This window comes from Rhinoderma darwinii, chromosome 5 (assembly GCF_050947455.1).
Source record: "Rhinoderma darwinii isolate aRhiDar2 chromosome 5, aRhiDar2.hap1, whole genome shotgun sequence".
NCBI lineage: Eukaryota > Metazoa > Chordata > Amphibia > Anura > Rhinodermatidae > Rhinoderma > Rhinoderma darwinii.
Window position 1 is genome coordinate 40,150,724 of NC_134691.1, and position 21,538 is coordinate 40,172,261.

Consider the following 21,538-nt stretch of genomic DNA (forward strand, 5'->3'; position numbering starts at 1 on the left):
CACCATCTTTGTTATGGGCAACAGGTAAGAAAACGCGCAGAATGGGGAATAGTGGGGCGGGGCTAGCGCTAGAGGTCACTGGCGAGCCCCCCCGAGTCTGATGTAACGTGTGTAAGTGTCAGGATATCCACATGGCCGCACCATCCGGACCGGCTGCCGAGCCAGCACTGCCTGCACCCTCCCCGGTCACCACAGTGAGACAGCTCTTCAGACATGTCCAGTACGAGAACCTGGTGGCCGGCCTGAGCGGGGGCGTCATCTCCACCCTGGTGCTTCACCCGCTGGACCTGGTCAAGATCCGCTTTGCAGGTATAACCACAATACTGATATAATCCAGCGCAGCAACACTCCCTCTGTGCCAAGTCACTGAAGACCTATGTTGGAGTTGCTGGGTGTAGTAGTACCCCAACTGCTGGAGAGCCACAGGTTGCAAATTACCAAACTTCCTGCTGTTAAATGGTCTCCTAAAACTAAAGTGTTATCACTGTATATTGAGTTATGTAACTTTCTCATATACTTTGTACTTCAATTCTTAACCAATTTCAAGATCTCTGTTTGCATTCAGTGGATGGAGATATTCTTGTTTTTCCAGAGGTTGATAATCCTGTCTAATAGACATTGCATGGCTCCTAGGACTTGTCACCTCTCCTGACGTGTCTGCTTTATTAACTACTTGTATTTCCCATGAAATAACAATTCTGGAGCTGCTTTTCTTAGAATTGTACGTTGTGCCGTCCCTCTGTTATTCCTCCTAGAAATTAATAAACTACACAGACTGACACTGTCCAATCAGTGCTAACCATGTATAGACACGCCCCTTTGACGAGTGGAATGTTAACACCCAGTTGTTCATTTATTCATACATTTCCAGGAGGAATAAATTAGGAACAGCACAACGCAAAGTTCTAAAAAAAAATATGCTCGATGACACCAACTAAAAAACATGTAACATTCTTACTCTGACCAGACCCCCCCCCCCCATTATTCCTTGCCAGTGCCACATAGCATCATTCCCTCCGCCGCAGCGATCCCGCTGATCTCTTCCATTACCATAAAGTGTTATGTGGATGGCCTCTCGCTTGTTACCTCTGGTACAGGGTTTATCCAGCAAAACAAAACTCTGACTGACCACTCCTGCTGGTCAGCCTCCGGGCGGTGCTGGACATCTGTCTGCTCTGATGGGAATTCTTGTATTATTTTGGGTAGATTTTCCACATTCTGGTGTAGGCAAATATGATATATGCAAGAAATGTAGATATCTGGGCGGGGGCATGTGGATGCCCCTGGGCAAAACAATGTTGGGCTTCCACTCCCCCTTTTTCTTAAAGGAGGATAATGGAAAATATCGTTAAAAAAAATTGTTCCTAATAACCGTATTATGCAGTGCCCTTGTAACACAACCCTTAAAGAAGATCTGGAAGCTCTTGACATATCTACTTACATTGACATTGGAGAATCTTTTTATAGAACTCGGGATTGTGTCGTTCCTCTGTTATTCCTCTTGGAAATTTATTAATAAATTGAAAACTGTGCCTTACCATACCCCAATCCAAAGTGGTGTGTCCCTACACAGTCTGACACTGTCAGTGATGATGATTGGACATTGTCAGACTGTGTAGGGACACATCATATAGACTAGGGGAATGGTAACACCCAGTTGTCAAGGTATACCTACATTTCTAGGAGGAATAACAGAGGAACGGCACCATGTCAAGTTCTAAGAAAAGATTTTCCAGAATTGTTATTTCATGGGAAATACAATTATTTACTAAAGCAGACATGTCGGAGAGGTGACAGATCCTCTTTAGGATACCTATACATAGAGCGGAGTTTGGTCCGGATTTATGGGCGCAAAATCCAGAGCGTGAGACTGTTACAGGCGAGTGCATGAGATATAACAAAGCTTATCCACACGCTGCTGAATATTTTTTGCGTGTAAATCGGAGCATGATGAGGATTTTCATGCTTGTTCTGATCCGGGTGTTTACCGCGGATTTCAACCTTTTCAATGTAGAAGGGGAAAAATCCGAATGTAACACGATTAGATTTTGCTGCGGCTTCTCTGCGAATTACATGTGGAAAATCCACAACAAATAATCGGCTACATGTGTGTGAATCCTAAAATGATCAAATTTTACTACCAATATCCAAAAAGTGCAATACAAGACTCATATAGATATTAAATATTAGTGCCACGCACCATCTAAATAATATCACCGTACAACTAGGACCTCACTGCCCGTGTCACGAGGTGCCAATCTCTCCTAATTGTATGTCCGGCGCTAAGATTTGGGCACTGTACCTGGCACAGACCTGAGAGATCTTACATGAATTCTTGATGGTGTGGGTCTTGGGGGTTTTCGACAGTCCCTATTATTGGCCTGTGTTCTGGTAAGGCCTCATTCACACGACAGGGTCCGAGTGTCGGCCGGGAAAATCGGCCGTTTTTGGCCGATTTTCCCGACCGATTTGCATCCGTTCCGATTCCGTTCCGGGCCGAGTTGCCGTTTTTACCGGCCGATTTGGACCCGATTTGCATCCGTTTTTTTCCCTGTCCGTTTTAAAATCGGATGAATTTCATTTAAATTTGTTGCCACACACAGCCCTTTGTAGATAATGCCACAGCCCCCCTGGTAGGTAATGCCACCCAGCCCCCTGTTGGTGATGCCACACAGCCCCCTGTTGGTGATGCCACACAGCCCCCTGTTGGTGATGCCACACAGCCCCCTGTTGGTGATGCCACACAGCCCCCTGTTGGTGATGCCACACAGCCCCCTGTAGGTAATGCCACCCAGCCCCCTGTAGGTAATGCCACCCAGCCCCCTGTTGGTGATGCCACCCTGCCCTCTGTTGGTGATGCCACCCTGCCCCCTGTAGGGCGATGCCACCCTGTCCCCTGTAGGTAATGCCACCCAGCCCCCTGTAGGTGATGCCACCCAGCCCCCTGTAGGTGATGCCACCCAGCCCCCTGTAGGTGATGCCACCCAGCCCCCTGTAGGTGATGCCACCCAGCCCCCTGTAGGTGATGCCACCCAGCCCCCTGTAGGTGATGCCACCCAGCCCCCTGTAGGTGATGCCACCCAGCCCCCTGTAGGTGATGCCACCCAGCCCCCTGTAGGTGATGCCACCCAGCCCCCTGTAGGTGATGCCACCCAGCCCCCTGTAGGTGATGCCACCCAGCCCCCTGTTGGTGATGCCACCCTGCCCCCTGTTGGTGATGCCACCCTGCCCCCTGTAGGCGATGCCACCCTGCCCCCTGTAGGCGATGCCACCCTGCCCCCTGTAGGCGATGCCACCCTGCCCCCTGTAGGCGATGCCACCCTGCCCCCTGTAGGTGATGCCACCCTGCCCCCTGTAGGTGATGCCACCCTGCCCCATAGGTGATGCCACCCTGCCCCATAGGTGATGCCACCCTGCCCCATAGGTGATGCCACCTGCCCCCTGTAGGTGATGCCACCTGCCCCCTGTAGGTGATGCCACCTGCCCCCTGTAGGTGATGCCACCCACCAGCCCCCTGTAGGTGATGCCACCCACCAGCCCCCTGTAGGTGATGCCACCCACCCTGCCCCCTGTAGGTGATGCCACCCACCCTGCCCCCTGTAGGTGATGCCACCCACCCTGCCCCCTGTAGGTGATGCCACCCACCCTGCCCCCTGTAGGTGATGCCACCCACCCTGCCCCCTGTAGGTGATGCCACCCACCCTGCCCCCTGTAGGTGATGCCACCCAGCCCCCTGTAGGTGATGCCACCAAGTCCCCTGTAGGTGATGCCACCAAGTCCCCTGTAGGTGATCCCACACAGCCCCCTGTAGGTTGCACCCACCCCCCCCCCTTCCAGGAGAAGTCACTGACTTCAATGTCCATATATGGACAGTGTAGTCACTGACTTCTCCTGAAGAGGAATTCCCTGCCACAGGTCGGGAATTCCGCTTCAGAAGTGAGTGACGTCACTGTGTCCATATATGGACAGTGTAGTCACTCACTTCTCCTGTAGCGGAATCCCCGGCCATAGAGTCGGGGATTCCGCTGCAGAAGTACGTGACTTTGCTGTGTCCATATATGGACAGTGTAGTCATGCACTTCTCCTGTAGCGGCATCCCCGGCCATAGAGTCATAGTTACATAGTTACATAGTTACATAGTTACATAGTTAGTACGGCTGAAAAAAGACACATGTCCATCAAGTCCAACCAAGGGAAGGGAAAAGGGAAGGAAAAATTTCTACACATAGGAGCTAATATTTTTTTGTTCTAGGAAATTATCTAACCCTTTTTTAAAGCCATCTACTGTCCCTGCTGTGACCAGCTCCTGCGGTAGGCTATTCCATAAATTCACCGTTCTTACTGTAAAGAAGCCTTGTCGCCTCTGCAGCTTGAACCTTTTTTTCTCCAGACGGAGGGAGTGCCCCCTTGTTTTTTGAGGGGGTTTTACATGGAACAGGATTTCACCATATTTTTTGTATGTGCCATTAATATATTTATATAAGTTAATCATGTCCCCCCTTAGTCGTCTTTTTTCAAGGCTAAATAGGTTTAATTCTTTCAATCTTTTCTCATAACTTAAATTCTCCATGCCCCTTATTAGCTTCGTTGCTCTTCTTTGTATTTTTTCCAACTCCAGGGCATCCTTTCTATGAACTGGAGCCCAGAACTGAACTGCATATTCTAGATGGGGCCTCACTAATGCTTTGTAAAGTGGCAATATTACATCCCTGTCCCGCGAGTCCATGCCTCTTTTAATACACGACAATATCTTGCTGGCCTTTGAAGCAGCTGATTGACACTGCATGCTGTTATTGAGTTTATGATTTACAAGAACACCCAGATCCTTCTCAACAAGTGAATCCGCCAGTGTAGCTCCCCCTAGGACATATGATGCATGCAGGTTGTTGGTACCCAGATGCATAACTTTACATTTATCTACATTAAACTTCATCTGCCAAGTGGACGCCCAAACACTTAGTTTGTTTAAATCTGCCTGTAATTCATGAACATCTTCCATAGTCTGAACTATATTACATAGCTTGGTGTCATCTGCAAAAATAGAAATAGTGCTATTAATCCCATCCTCTATATCATTAATAAATAAGTTGAATAATAGTGGTCCCAGCACTGAACCCTGGGGTACACCACTTATAACTGGGGACCATTCAGAGTAGGAATCATTGACCACAACTCTCTGGATACGGTCCTTGAGCCAATTCTCAATCCAATTACAAACTATATTTTCTAAACCTATAGTCCGTAATTTACCCATTAGGCGTCTATGGGGGACAGTGTCAAATGCCTTTGCAAAGTCCAAAAACACTAAATCCACAGCGGTCCCTCTGTCTAGACTTCTGCTCACCTCTTCATAAAAATAGATTAGGTTAGTTTGACAACTTCTGTCCTTAGTAAAACCATGCTGGCTGTCACTTATAATGCTATTTATTGTCACATAATCCTGTATATAGTCCCTCAATAGCCCCTCAAACATTTTCCCCACGATGGATGTTAAGCTTACTGGTCTATAATTACCCGGGGAAGACCTAGAGCCCTTTTTGAAAATAGGCACCACATTTGCCCTGCGCCAGTCCCTTGGCACTATACCAGTCACTAGAGATTCTCTGAATATTATGAAAAGGGGGACAGAAATAACTGAACTAAGCTCTTTAAGAATTCTAGGGTGTAACCCATCTGGTCCCGGAGCCTTGTGCACATTTATTTTATTTAATTTAGCTTGGACCATCTCTACATTCATCCAATTCAGTATATCAGCCGATATATTAACAGCACTGGCACCGGCTACATCAGCTGCTCTTTCTTCAGTTGTATATACAGAGCTAAAGAACCCATTTAGTAACTCTGCCTTCTCTTGATCCCCTGTGATCAACTCCCCATTACCATTATCTAGGGGTCCTACATGTTCAGACCTTGGCTTTTTTGCATTTATATGCTTGAAGAATTTTTTAGGATTTGTTTTACTATCCTTGGCCACCTGCCTTTCATTTTGTATTTTTGCTAATTTTATTACCTTTTTACAGATTTTATTAAGCTCTTTATATTTTACAAAGGCTACAGCTGTACCCTCAGATTTGTATTTTTTAAATGCCCTTTTTTTGTCATGTATTGCCCCTTTCACAGAAGGTGTAAGCCATGTGGGGTTTAATTTGAGTCGTTTATACTTATTACCTGTAGGAATAAATTTTGCACTATAATAACTCAAAGTAGATTTGAAAATCTCCCATTTATCATTTGTTCCATTATTTGACATTAGTTCTTCCCAGTCCATATCCTGAATTGCCGCCCTCATCCTGGGGAAATTGGCTTTCTTAAAATTAAATGTTTTTGCCCTCCCAGCCTGCGTTTGTTTTTTACAGTATAGGTAAAATGTAACTATATTGTGATCACTGTTACCGAGGTTTTCACGAACATTGACATTCCCAACAAGATCTGCATTATTAGAAATGACCAGATCCAACAGAGCTTCACCTCTAGTCGGGTCTTCCACAAACTGGCCCATAAAATTTTCCTGCAACAGGTTGAGGAAATGTCTCCCCTTTGCAGTTGAAGCCGAACCATGACACCAATTAATATCCCGGAAATTAAAATCTCCCATTATCACTACAGTACCAGTCTGTGCAGCCCGCTCCATCTGTTTATATAGCTGAACTTCCATCTCCTCAGTTATATTGGGGGGTCTATAGATTACACCAAAAGTAATTACACCAAGAGTCGGGGATTCCGCTGCAGAAGTGCGTGACTTCGCTGTGTCCATATATGGACAGTGTAGTCACTCACTTCTCCTGTAGCGGCATCCCCGGCCATAGAGTCGGGGATTCCGCTGCAGAAGTGCGTGACTTCGCTGTGTCCATATATGGACAGTGTAGTCACTCACTTCTCCTGTAGCGGCATCCCCGGCCATAGAGTCGGGGATTCCGCTGCAGAAGTACGTGACTTTGCTGTGTCCATATATGGACAGTGTAGTCACGCACTTCTCCTGTAGCGGAATCCCCAATCCCCGGCCGGGGATTGGGGATTCCGACTCCTACAGCGAGCAATAAAAGACCCTCCTCCTCCTCACATGCACTCTGCACTGTGAGGAGGAGGAGAGAGAGTGTGCGAGCGACGGTAGACCCGGCCATCACTCGGGACACATTCCGGTGATGGCCGGGTATTACCCGGCCCCATAGACTTCTATGGGAGCCGGGCGGCCGGGCACCCGGCCGAAAATAGAGCATGTCCTATTTTTTGACGGCCGTCAAAAAATCGGTCGTGTGAATAGCCCAATTGGGGGTCTATTATTCCTAATGCAGCCGGGTGCCGGCCGATTTATGAACGGCCGGCACCCGGCCGGGAAACCCTGTCGTGTGAATCCCGCCTAAGGCCTCATTCACACGGCAGGGTTTCCCGGCCGGGTGCCGGCCGTTCATAAATCGGCCGGCACCCGGCTGCATTAGGAATAATATACTCCTAATGGGGCTATTCACACGGCCGATTTTTTGACGGCCGGGAAAACCGCCTGTCAAAAAATAGGACATGCTCTATTTTCGCCCGGGTACCCGGCCGCCCGGCTCCCATAGAAGTCTATGGGGCCGGGTAATACCCGGCCATCACCGGGATGTGTCCCGAGTGACGGCCGGGTTTTCCGGCTCTTGCGCTCTATCTCCTCCTCCTCACAGCGCAGAGTGCATGTGAGGAGGAGGAGTTGATGCCATTCTGACGAATGGCATCGCTGTACACGGTGTGGCAGGGCCGGGGTGTACAGCAAGTGGAAGGGAGCGCTGCGCTGGCTCCCTTCTCCTGCTTGTTAAAAGCGCCCTGGCCCGGCGACACCTTTGATTTCGCCGCTAGCAGCTGCAGCAGCTGCTGCGGCTGCTACTACTGTAGCGACGCCACTATAGCAGAGCGGGGAGGTATCTCCCCGCTCTGCTATGTGCTAGCCGCACTTAGCTCCTTGAAGGAGCGGAATCCCCGTGTGTTCGGGGATTCCGCTCCTGGACAGAGCGCTTGATGTCTCTGTCCATATCTGGGCAGTGACATCAGGGGAAACTCCAGAAGCGGAATCCCCGAACACATGGGGATTCCCCTTCAGGAGTTGCCGATGATGTCACTGTCCGGATCTGCCCGGCCCGGCACGGATGCATAACTTTATGCAAACCGGCCGGGCAGAATGGCCGATTTTACCGGCCGGCACTCGGGCTCGGACGCGACCCGGTCGTGTGAATCCCGCCTAAGGGTTTCATCTGTTCTCAGCTGGACCTGTCCCTATTTTTTTGTAAGAAATATAAAGTATGACATGATAATAATACAGCTATGTGAATGAGCTCGCCTATGTTCACACTTTGCAGAATTGTTGCAGATTTTCACACTTTGGACTCTCAAAATTCCTCCTTTGTTCGCCCTGATACTGTCTGTAATGGAAACTAATATGTTTGTTGTGTTTGATTTTACAGTGAATGATGGTTTGGATCTCCGACCGAAGTACAATGGCATCTTGCATTGCATGTCCACTGTGTGGAGACGTGAAGGACTACGGGGTCTCTATCAGGGGGTGACCCCAAATATGTGGGGTGCCGGTGCCTCCTGGGGACTTTACTTCTTCTTGTGAGTGACATTCTTGAGGACATTGAGAACTTTTTAAGGGTTTTGTAGTTCATGTCTTAAAACAAAAGTCTGAGCAGGGCACGGCTTTAGTCCTGGCTGATTCACTGCACAGTCCCGGACTGGACCGGTCTCGGGATGTTCTGACTAGTCGTATGATGAAGTCACCAGTTCCTCCATTATCTGTCATGCATCTCTCCAAAACTCCTCAACAGCAAAGCCATCTAGTTATACAGCAGTACTTTATTGGGGGATGTATCATGAAAATCTGGGGTGACCATCTCTGCGGTAGCTGGAAGAGTGGCCGTATTAGTTGTTAACCCATGTTCCCACACCTTATATTCACCAATTTCATAGTTCTAATGACTTTCAAAGTGAGAAAAATCCCAATAAATTTATAGATAATAGACATAAAAATGACGCCCCATACAGAATATTGAGCAGATGGATGGCTCTTCCACTGGGTCTTTAAATTTGTTTACCAGGTTTGGCATCTGATATTGCACGCTGCCTCCTCCATTGTATATAAGGCAAATGGGTTGTCTGGGACTATGCATTGAGGGCCTGTTTTTAGGAACCCCCACCGATTAGCGTAACAAGGGGATTGCAGCGCTCACTGGAGCCCTGCTGCGTCTTCATTGTTTATCCAAACACAGCGCCGTACACGTGCTTGTGGCTGTGCCCGGTACTGCAGCTCAACATGCCTTAAAGGGAATGTGTTGCCAGAAAAACATGTTTTTTTTTTAAAAATTAAACATTTAGTGTGTGGGTGATTAAACATTGTTCAAATTTTTTTTATTTTTTTCACGAGTCAGGAAATATTATAAATTAATTCTAAATTTATAATACTACCCATTTTTGGTCACTAGATGGAGATATTCCCAAAATTGCAGCAGTGCAACATAGGGTTAAAAGCCCTCGCTCTAGTGAGCTCTCAGCATCCCCCCCTCCTTTATCCTGGCTAGTGCCGGGATAAACGAGGGGTTTGAACGGTGTAACCTCCTACACTGTGTGTCGCCATTTTTTGAGCTAACACACAGTGTAGTAGGTTTACATACAGTAGTAAACACACACAAACACGAACATACATTGAAATCTCTTACCTGCTCCTGCCGCCGCGGCTCCCTCCGGCCCGTCCGCTCCGTTTGCTGCCGCTGGTCCAAGTGCACAAATCCGGAAGCCGCGACCGGAAGTAGTAATATTACTGTCCGGCCGCGACTTCCGGTCCACAGGAAAATGGCGCCGGACGGCGCCAATTTCGAATTGGACTGTGTGGGAGCGGCGCATGCGCAGTTCCCACACAGACGCCGTACACGGAACTCAATGGGACGGGAGCCGTTTGCAGTCCCTATGGGACTGTGGCTGCCGTATTCCATGTCTGTATGTGTCGTTAATCGACACAGACAGAAATGGGAAAAAAATGGCAGCCCCCATAGGGAAGAAAAAGTGTAAAAATAAGAAAAAGTAACACACAAACACACAAATGAATATAAACGTTTTTAATAAAGCACTAACATCTTTAACATATAAAAAAAAAATTTGTGATGACACTGTTCCTTTAAAACCCCTTGTAATAGATTCACTGGCTTCTATATGGTGATGCTGGGGAGATTGGGCTTGGATCAATGATCATAATTTAATAGTGGGCTACACATAATAAATAGTCTCCAATAAAACTTCTTACAGTCTCTCTGATCTTATTCCATAATGGTTGTGTCTCTTTTGTGTGTCTACCAGTTATAACGCAATCAAGGCCCACAAAAAGGAAGGGAGAGCGGAAAACCTGACTGCAACAGAACACCTCCTGTCAGCTGCCGGAGCTGGTGAGTGATATGCCCAGCGTGGGACAAAATATCGTGGGAGGGAATTTGACAACTTTTCTACGCAGGTGTTGTAAGTTACAAATGGCTCAAAAGTCCCAAAAGAATTGTAGCGGAAATCGACACCAGCTCCTAGCTGGTGCAGATTTCACTCGGTGGCACGCGGACAACCGAATATGCGACAAATTTATTAAGAGTGACGTGGCCTCTTAATAAATTTGTCATATTTTACTCTCTCTTGTTTGCTATCCAGATGTATGACGCATTAGTCTTTATTAAAAAAATAAGCCCTCACACCGCTCAATTGACAAAAAAATCAAAAAGTTATGGCTTTCAGAATATGGCGACACATAACAAATAGTTTTTTTTCTTTGTAAAAGTAGTAAAACATAATAAAAACTATGCAAATTTGGTATCACCATAATTGTATTGACCAGCAGATAATAGTTAAAGAGACTCTGTCACTAGTTTAGTAATGCCCTATCTCCTAGCTAATCTAATGGGCGCTGTCACACTGATGGTGAAAATTGTGTCCAAAAACGTTTATTGTTTTAAGTTATGAGCATTTTTCTAAATATGTAAATGAGCCTATACCAGACAAGTGGGAGGTAACAGCAGCGATTCTCCTGGGGTGGAGCCTCCTCACAGCCTCTGACGCTGTCCTATCAGCATGAAGCTGCTTCACACAGTGTGAGAGACGGAGGCTGGAGGCAGTGGCGGATTAAGTAGACCATGGGCCCTGGGCTGTTATCCAAACTTGGGCCCCCCTTCCTCACCGCCGCCCTGCCGCGCCGTAACTATTTTTAACACTACCTTTTTGGGCAAGCATTAACAGTGTTACGATTTCCCTTGTCACAGCGCGGTGTCCCTACATACTGACAGTATCACACTGTGCAGCGACACAACCTCCTGACAAGGGGAATTGTCTATCAGTCCCGGACTGCAGAAAGACTTTTTGTGAAATACAAGGATTTCCTATAATAAACATGTCAGGAGAGGTGACAGATTCTCTATAAATCTAGTGACTCACAGGTGACGACGTCTCAGATTCTAGTAGTTTTTTTCCTCTTTTCTTCTCCATCCGGTCCAGCGCTCATGACGACTTCTCCCGGCCATGACTCATATCTGCAGAATTTGCCACTCAGACGTCTCCTCACTTTTCCAATATTTCCACACCTATAAACGAAAATAAAGTTATTATGGTGCCACATACTGTACCCCTAAATATAATAGCACCAAACACTGCGCGCCTGAATATAATACCACACACTGTAAAACGCCACATACACACAGCCCCCTGTACATAGTGCCACACACAGCCCCTGTAGATATTACACACCCCCATAGATATCGCCATACACAGCCCCCTCTATATATCACACATCCCCCTCGTAGAGCGTTACAAACAGCCCCCTATAGATAGTGCCATACAGCCCCCCTGTAGAGAGCGCCACACAGCCCTCCCCCTCTTGTAAATAGCACCAAAAAGCCCCCCCTATAAAGAGCGCCACACACATACCACTGTGGATAGCACTACACAGCCCCCCCTTGTATATAGTGCCACACAGCACTCCCCCTTGTATATAGTGCCACACAGCGCTTCCCCTTGTATATAGTGCCTCACAGCGCTCCCCCTTGTATATAGTGCCACACAGCGCTCCCCCTTTTATATAGTGCCTCACAGCGCTCCCCCTTGTATATAGTGCCACAAGGTTATGTACACATTTAAAAACTTTATATTATATATATATATATATCAGTGTGATTGATTGATTTTATTAAAAAATATTTTTACTTTTTGAGATACGGCTGCTTTGTATCCTGTATCCGTCAGGTCAGCAGGACTGACAGGATCAGTGACACGCAGGATCCACCTCAAATCTATCACATCTAAGATTATAATTTAGCGCAGGGCCCGTTTCACTGATCCCGTCAGTCCTGCTGACCTGACGGATACAGGATACAAAGCAGCTGTATCTCAAAAAGCAAAAATATTTTTTAATAAAACGGAATTACAAAGTTGCACCAAACACACATTTTTATAAAAAATAAATAAAACCGACGTGATTTTTGCAACGTTTTTTCCGTAGACGATGCAGGTTTCGTTTTTTATCGTTTTTATACACACCTAGAATTTTTATTCATAAAGTTTGAAAATAATAGTAAAAAAATAAGCTTTTTTACGTTTCAGCTATTTTTTTTGGTAATAACATAGTTTTACCCAAAAATAGACCTTTTATTTGTGATCATCATTGTCTACCGTAAATTTTTATATATTACATGTCTATATTAGGGTCATTGGGTCAGCGCTAGCGTTACAACAATGATTGGCAGGGGGAACGTTTTTTTTTGGGGTGGGTATTTTATGTGTATTTATTATTAAATTTTTTTTTGCACTTTACTTTATTATTTTTTTATTACTATGGTCTGTCCCCCAAAGGTCAAAGAAGACCTTTGGGGAACTTTATATATTTTTTTTCTTTCTTTTACACAATGTTTTTCCACTGTAACTGGAGCGGCACAGCAGCCCCAGCTACAGGGGAAATCAGCCCTCTCATAGTGACGATTGTCACTAATAGGGCTGTGCTGGGTCTAGTAAGACCCAGCAACAGTCTGTCAGTAACGGCACCCGGCGATCATGTGACCAGTCACATGATCACCGGGAGGAATAGAGACAGCGACGCTGCTGCTGTCTCTATTTCTTTACACCGCGTTCATTGAGCGCTGTGTAAAAAGACATCAGAGAAGACAGAAGCAGCGAAAGCTGCTTCTATCTTCTCCTCAGGGTCCCCGGCAGTCACTGACAGCCGGAGACCCGACATTCAGCTGCCCGATCGCGCGGGCAGCAAGTTAAAACCCGAGCCGTAGAAAGTCTATGGCTCGGGTTTTAAGGACCCGTCCCTGACCGCTGGCCGTAAAAATACAGCCAGCGGTCGGGAACCAGTTGGGCAGGATAAGTCAACTAACCTAAGCGCCGGTCACCAACCGCCCGGCTCTTCTCTTGCAGCTTTGGAGTAACAGAACAGCCATCCGTCGCTGTTCTGTTACTCAATGGCGGCGCCCGCACTGTCAGGGAGGCGTGTCCTACCCCTGGATCCCGGCCAATTCCCTGCTCCTCCCCATCTTCGGCAGTTAGCAGCGCTAGCGCGCTGAATAGGTTTACAGGACGATGTGCGGTTCTGGCTGCCATGGGCCCCCTGGGAGCCTCGGGCCCCGGGCGGCTGCCCGAATCGCCCATATGATAATCCGCCACTGGCTGGAGGGAAGGAGATCACTACAAACAGCCATATCTCGGGATGTGGACCACCTAGAATAGCTGGTGGCATATTAATGATGAGATTCTAATCTTTCATACAACACCAGGATCACAGTTCTAGCTGTGACAACTGGAGATATCGCCAGTTGAATACACAGTCGGGGATGGAAGCTGTATACTATATGATCAGGCTGTGGTGCTGGGCAAGGAAGGGGGAGAAGCTGTGTGCTGATTGGACAGCATCATACAGAAAACATTACACCGCCCAGAGTGAAAAGAAAGTCCCCTCCCATTTAGCTATTATAGCCACATTAGCATATTTAGAAAAATACTCCGAACTTTGCAAATAATGTTTTTTTAAAACAAATCACACTGTAGTTATCAGCATCATAGCGCCTATTAGATTAGTTTAGTTAGGAGATAGGGAATTGATAAACTGGTGACAGATCCTCTTTAAAGAGGCTCTGTCACCAGATTTTGAAACCCCTATCTGCTATTGCAGCAGATAGGCGCTGCAATGTAGATTACAGTAACGTTTTTATTTTTAAAAAACGAGCATTTTTGGCCAAGTTATGACCATTTTTGTATTTATGCAAATGAGGCTTGCAAAAGTCCAAGTGGGCGTGTTTAAAGTAAAAGTCCAAGTGGGCGTGTATTATGTGCGTACATCGGGGCGTTTTTACTACTTTTACTAGCTGGGCGTTCTGACGAGAAGTATCATCCACTTCTCTTCAGAACGCCCAGCTTCTGGCAGTGCAGACACAGCGTGTTCTCGAGAGATCACGCTGTGACGTCACTCACTTCCTGCCCCAGGTCCTGCATCGTGTCGGCCACATCGGCACCAGAGGCTACAGTTGATTCTGCAGCAGCATCAGTGTTTGCAGGTAAGTCGATGTAGCTACTTACCTGCAAACGCTGATGCTGCTGCAGAATCAACTGTAGCCGATGTGGCCGACACGATGCAGGACCTGTGAGTGACGTCACAGCGTGATCTCTCGAGAACACGGCTGTGTCTGCACTGCCAGAAGCTGGGCGTTGTGAAGAGAAGTGGATGATACTTCTCGTCAGAACGCCCAGCTAGTAAAAGTAGTAAAAACGCCCCGATGTACGCACATAATACACGCCCACTTGGACTTTTACTTTAAACACGCCCACTTGGACTTTTGCAAGCCTCATTTGCATAAATACAAAAATGGTCATAACTTGGCCAAAAATGCTTGTTTTTTAAAAATAAAAACGTTACTGTAATCTACATTGCAGGGCCGATCTGCTGCAATAGCAGATAGGGGTTGCAAAATCTGGTGACAGAGCCTCTTCAAGTTGTCGTTTTCGCCGCACGGTGAAAGATGTCTTAAAGAGAACCTGTCACTAGGTCATATAAGTTGGACCGGTTTACTCACCTGAATAGCGCTGTCTCCCTGATTCCAGCGCTGTTTTTTGTTTTTCCAGAACCCCCTTTTCCAGAGATATGGCCCACTATTTTGTGAACTCGCTGTATGCTATCTTGCTATAGATAGCCAACAGGGCGTGAACTACCCTCAAGTTGCCTCGCACTGATTGGTCAGCATCAGAGGCAGGAAAGCTAGCTCCACCCCGTTAGCTAACGACAGCAAATTAGCATATAGGAAACCAACACAACAGTGGGCCATATTTCTGGAATGGGGGAGTCAAGAAAAAAAAAATCCAGCGCTGAAATTAGGGAGACAGCGCTATTCGGGTCATATAACCAGTTCAACTTGTATGACCTAGTGACAGGTTAACATCTGGCTGCAGCGTATTTGACCTAAAAAAGAAACAAACAAACGTAAAGAAACACCTCAATAAACGCAGCAAAATTCTGTGTGTGAATCCAGCCTCTCTCTAGTTATACAACAGTAACGCAATGATAAATCTGCCCCAGTATATAAAAATCTCACGTGGACGCCTTTGACTCCTAAGTCTAAAAATGCAAGAGCCCAGTGATATTTTTTGGTCACATTTGCAACCATATTAGCCGCCATCTGGATCCTTCAATATATAACTACCCGCATTGGTCCCTCTTTCCAGGGGAACTCATAACCTAATCCTCTCTGTCAGCCAGGCCAGCACGCTAGGTCCAATTTTTCAGATCGAGTTCTGGTCTGAGCCTAACCCATATCTTCAGTGCAGCAAAGAAGAAGAACCATCGAGCCTCCATGTTTAGGCCCATAAGGACATCATTGTTGCTCTTGGATTGAGCCCTATGAGGATAATTTCTCGCATACTTTCTTTAATGCAGGTGCCTTAACCCTTTGTCTCACTAACCCAATATGGGTTACAAAGACGCGTCTCGTTCTTCAGTACGATGCTGGCGTTGACCCTTCAAGACGACAATACAAGAACATGTTCCATGCTCTGGCTAAAATCTATAGGCAGGAAGGGATTCCTGGACTGTACAAGGTGATCTATGTCTATAATGTCCTACAATCCTAAAAAAGTCAGTTTTCTCCTAGTAACCCTCACGTCTTGTGTTTGTAGGGGTTTGTACCCGGCCTGCTGGGAACGTCACATGGTGCCCTCCAGTTTATGGCCTACGAGGAATTGAAGATGGATTATAATAGGCATTTAAATCGACCCAGTGACACAAAACTGGTAAGAACCTGCCTCTATTAATTTGGATAGTCCTCAATGTGTATTGTTTGAGGACGCAGAGTCCGAAACCACAGGGACTCCATATGTCGTTATACCCTGCTCCATAGGGTGCCGTATGTGGGTCATGTGTTGTTGCTGGTTAGATTTGGTAATCAATAGTTGGGTATTTTAAGAATTTGTGGTTATACCTGTTCTAGTCTTGCAGAAATGATAAACTTTTAGTCCTATAGGTTACCCAATAAAACATGCTTATTCCTTCACTAAAACTGTCTGTATTCCATCTTTACCAGCTCCGCATGCATGTGGGGAGAGGGAGACAAGCTGCTTCCAGACACTTCTGACAGCCGCTTATCTCCTGCAGAACAAAGGGTCGGGCATCCTGAAATCCAACCTGCCCAATCATTTCCTATTTCTAAGGCTGGTGTATACGGCCACAATACAGCTGCACTCCTGTTACGGCTGTTACACCCCGATCTGCCACGGTCATGCTAAACCCAGTGTAGATCACAATAGAACCCAATGGTGGTCTGTTTAGTCCCATCGAACCACGGCGGGTCTGGGTTTCGTGGCCGTAACATGGAGGCTGCCTCAAACTTGTGATACTAAACATTTATTTAAGTTGGTAATTTTTTCCCTGGATAAATGTTCTTTTTTGCAAAGAGAGTACAAATTCTTAGTGGGTTTTTTTTTTTTTTTCCCATGCTGGGTTTGGGTTACTCCAGTGGTTCTGCACAGCATTGTAATTCATCCATCGTTGCGTTACCTTTCCAGAACACCTTGGAATACATCACGATGGCAGCCTTGTCCAAGATATTTGCTGTGATGGCTACTTACCCCTATCAAGTGGTGCGTGCCCGTTTACAGGATCAGCATAATCAATACTCCGGGGTCATAGATGTTATGAGTAGAACATGGAGGTAAGTCGTCATGCGCTATATCACCATAACTAAACCTATGAACTTTCTCTATGATGTTACACTCTGGTTTGGAGCTACTTTTAAGGATTTTGTCCATCTAGGACAACCCTTGTACATCTGCCCGTTTAGGGCATATGAATGTAGTGTATGGGGTGGTGTCCACCATTCAAATCCTCTCTCTAAAAGGTCTGCTTCACATGGCCGTGTTTGTAACGCAAGATACCATATGTCGGCCGTATTTACCGGACCGATCACCGTTCTGGGAGCCTGACTCCTAGCATCGTAGTCATCCTCTGTCTACTAAAAACATGATTACAGTACGGGACGGTATTCCCATGTGGAGCCAGGGACTCCCTGCATCTTAGAAAACTATAATGCTAGTAGTCCAGCTCCCTGAACTGTGTTCAGTCCGGGAAATCTGGTCCGTATCCCACAAACCGAACACGGCAGAGTGGAGAGTTTCTGCGTTAAGCTTCTCTGCTCTGGAGAACTGATCTCACTGTCACTGGGAAATACTAAATGGCAGCTTCCCCTGGTGACCAATAATCAGCGCACCATTAGGTGTTTCAATAGAAATATATTAGGGACACTTTTTACATATTACATCAGGGGAACTGATGATGGGTTGTCCTTGTCAGACAACCCATTTAAAGAGGACCTGTCCGCTCTCCTGACATTTCTGTTTCAGTAAACACTTGTGTTTCCCAGGAAATAACCATGCAGGAGCTTCTTTTCTTAGAACGTTGCATTCTGTTCTTCTGTTATTCCTCCTGGAAATATAGGAATAAATTGACACGTGGGTGTTACCATTCCCCATGTCAATAGGGTGTGTCCCTATAAATTCTGACAGTGCCCAATGAGTGTAGGTACACACTATTGATAAGAGGAATTGTAACGTTAAGTTAATTTATTCATATATTTCTGGGAGGAATAACAGAGGAAAGGCAAAACACAAAATTCTAAAATACTGCTAGGTCTCCTTTTAAAGCCAAATGGCTATGAGGAAACGTGGTGTTCGGGACTTTAAAAGTTTGAATTTTACAAGATAGAAAGTACCTTATATTTTTCATTATTCTACTTTTATCTTTATTTATTACTAATACCACCATTCAAATCATCAGAATAATTGCTTACCCCATGGCTGTATGTAAATAATACTGATGTGGGTGAAGTCTGTCTGTCTGTCAAGGGCCACAGCATCTGCGAGTGTCTTGTGTATCTCACAAACACGGTCTTTCGGCCCAACCTTCGACTCTCCAGCAGTTACAAAACTATAATTCCCATCATGTCCTGACAGCCGCGGGGTGCTGCAACATCTGGAGAGCCACGGGTTGGGGAACACTGCCTTACAACGCGAGTTTATATTTCTGTCCCTTCTGTTTTACAGGAAAGAAGGTTTCCATGGTTTCTACAAGGGAATTATCCCCAACATACTCCGAGTGACCCCCGCCTGCTGTATCACCTTTGTAGTTTATGAGAACGTCTCTCGCTTCCTGCTAGGACTACGGAAACCCAAGCAGTAAAGGGATAAATTCCTTGTGGTTGCATGGTGTAATGCTGGCGATCCGCCAGTCTGCAGGGACAATGGACACTTTACCAAGAAGCCAACGCTGCCAGCACTTTCAAGATTTTGTGTTTTATTTATTTTATATATATATTTTGTTCTGCGTTATCAAGCGAGAAATCTGTTTTCATTCATCGCAATCCGGACATTGACTGCTATATTTTTATACAATCTAATTCTAGTTTTATTTCCTTGGAAGCTACTACAGTCACTCAGTTCTGTAAGAAAAAATGAATGTAATGAAAAAACATAGACAAGCTTGATTCCGATAATCATTTATTCTTGGGACTTCAGCTTACATATTGCAGTGAAATTCCTTTAGGCCTTGTTCACACAGTGCAGATCTGATGCAGATTTTGCATGAACTTTTTTAAGCCTAAACGGAAGAAATATATGAAGGAAGGCTTTATAGTTCTGCTCTACTGGATCCAATTCTGGTTTTGGCTTAAAAACGCCTGCAAAATCTGCAGGAAATCTGCACTGTGTGAACAAGTCCTTACTGCAGCATCTGATAATCCGGCACTGGTTTCCAGGACAGAATTGCAATATAATGTGGAATTTCACAAGACGAGAACAGTCCTCTGATCAAGAAACAGTCATAGTGTCCTATTTGGTTTCACATTTGATGAGGTTTTGTACCCTTAGGCTGTGTTCACACGGGGCGGATTCTCACAGGGCGGATACGCTGCGTAATAGCTCGCAGCCTATCCGCCCAGTGCGCCGCAGTGAATTCAGGGCGAAAAAGCGCACCAAATTGTGGTGCAGTTTTTGCCCGGAATGTCCGCTGCAAAAAACTGCTGAGCATTCAGTATCATCCCAGGAGACCGCTGCAGCCAGTGATTGGCTGCAGCGGCGATCACATGGGATGAAGCATCATCCTAGGAGACCGGCCCTCTGACATCATAGAGGCCGGCCTCCTAGGATGATGTTTTGTCCCATGTGACTGCCGCTAGCCTGTGATTGGCTGCAGCTGTAACCTGGGATTAAACGTCATCTCAGAAGGCCGCGCTGGAGGGAGGAACACTGACTTCTGCGTAAGTATGAGATTTTTTTTTTTTCTGAGTTGCGTTTTTTGCGGCTGGATCGTTGCTGCGGATTTTCCACAATTAATTCATTTGCAGAAAAACCGCAGTATTTACGCAACGGAAATACATATCACATGTCTGTCAGGTCCCATTGATGCGGGACTAAAGGTATTTTACTCTGTTCATTTTGTTTCTGAATAGCAATGGTAACTACAATAAATAAAATAATCTTGTAGATTGCTTACAAAGTGTCTTAACCCCTTAGGCCGGGTTCTTGGTGACGCGTCCCTCTCTTCACATTCAGCCCGACATCCCTGGAAGATGCGGCAGTCCATGTGACCACTGCAGCATGTGTTTGGCCTGTGATTGGCTGCAGCGGTCACATGGGCTGAAACGTCATCCAGGGGTGTCGGGCCGGATGTAGAGAGGGACGCGTCACCAAGGCAACGGCCGGGAGACCGGACTGGAGGAAGCAGGAAGTTCTCAGTAAGTATGAACGTCTTCTTTTTTTTTTTTTTTTTTTACAGGTTGCTCTATATTCAGATCGGAATTCACTGTCCAGGGTGCTGAAACAGTTACTGCCGATCAGTTAACTCTTTCAGCACCCTGGACAGTGACTATTTACTGACGTCGCCTAGCAACGCTGCCGTAATGACGGGTGCACACATGTAGCCACCCGTCATTACGGGAGCTCCATAGACTTCTATGGGCTGTCCGTGCCGTTATTACGGCCTGAAATAGGGCATGTTCTATCTTTTTCAACGGCACGGGCACCTTCCCGTAAGAAAACGGGAAGGCACCCGTCGCCAATAGAAGTCTATGAGCCCGTTATTACGGGTCGTAATTACGACCTGTAATAACGGGAGTTTTTACGGTCGTGTGCATGAGGCCTTACCCAGAAGTGTGTGTTCGTCCAGTCCGGCCTCCTTGGATGATGTTGCATCCTATGTGACCGCTGCAGCCAATTACAGGCTGCAACAGCAGTCACATGGAATGAAACGTCATCCCAGGAGACCGGCATGGATGACGTCCTAGGGCCAGCCTCCTGGGATGACATTACATACCATGTGACCGCTGATGCAGCCAATCACAGGCTGCAGCCGTCACATGGGCTGCACTGTCATCCAGGGAGGCCGTAACCGGACTGCACAGGAGGGAGGCGTCGCCATAACAACGGCCTAGGTAAGCATTAGCGTTTTTAACTGCTGCCTTACGCAGCGGCAAATCCGTCCGACAAAACTTACCACAATGTTGTGCGGCCAGATTTTTGAAAATCTGATATGCATGACTTTATCAGAGAATAACTCCGTAAAGGTTTTGCATATCCAAGTAATTCTGACCATGTTTTTTTGTCACATATTGTACTATATATTAGTGGTAAAATAGTCCGATACGATTTTAGATTTTTTTTCAATTAAAAACACAATGTATAAAGAAACTTTGAATATGAATTTGTTTTTTTGTTTTTTTTTAAAGTACAATATTTCACAAATGTATATACTGTACTAATGCGTTTAGAAATGTATATTTCCTGATGTCTACTTTATTTTGACAGCAATGCATTTAAAAAAAATTTTTTTTTAAACGTTACAGGGCGTACAAATTTTATTGAAATTGTGAACATTTTGAGAATTGTACATAGAACATTTTATTTTCATGCACCAAGCAAGGTTTGCAGAGGCTCAGAGGTTCCAGAACGTAAAAAAAACCACACAAAAATGCCCTTATTTCAAAAACTAGACCCCTCAAGCTTTTCCACAGGGGGT

The 21,538-nt window shown here is 46.0% G+C and overlaps 1 protein-coding gene across 1 annotated transcript; it reads left to right on the forward strand.

The window, feature by feature from the left end:
• Positions 1 to 56: 56 nt before the first annotated feature.
• SLC25A32 (solute carrier family 25 member 32) lies at positions 57 to 21,194 on the forward strand. The gene is made up of 7 exons (XM_075825897.1): positions 57 to 309; positions 8,433 to 8,583; positions 10,318 to 10,403; positions 15,914 to 16,074; positions 16,153 to 16,266; positions 17,038 to 17,183; positions 18,571 to 21,194. The coding sequence occupies exons 1-7, from the start codon at positions 132 to 134 to the stop codon at positions 18,704 to 18,706; spliced, it is 972 nt and encodes a 323-aa protein (XP_075682012.1). The 5' UTR covers positions 57 to 131; the 3' UTR covers positions 18,707 to 21,194.
• The last annotated feature ends 344 nt before the right edge of the window (positions 21,195 to 21,538 follow it).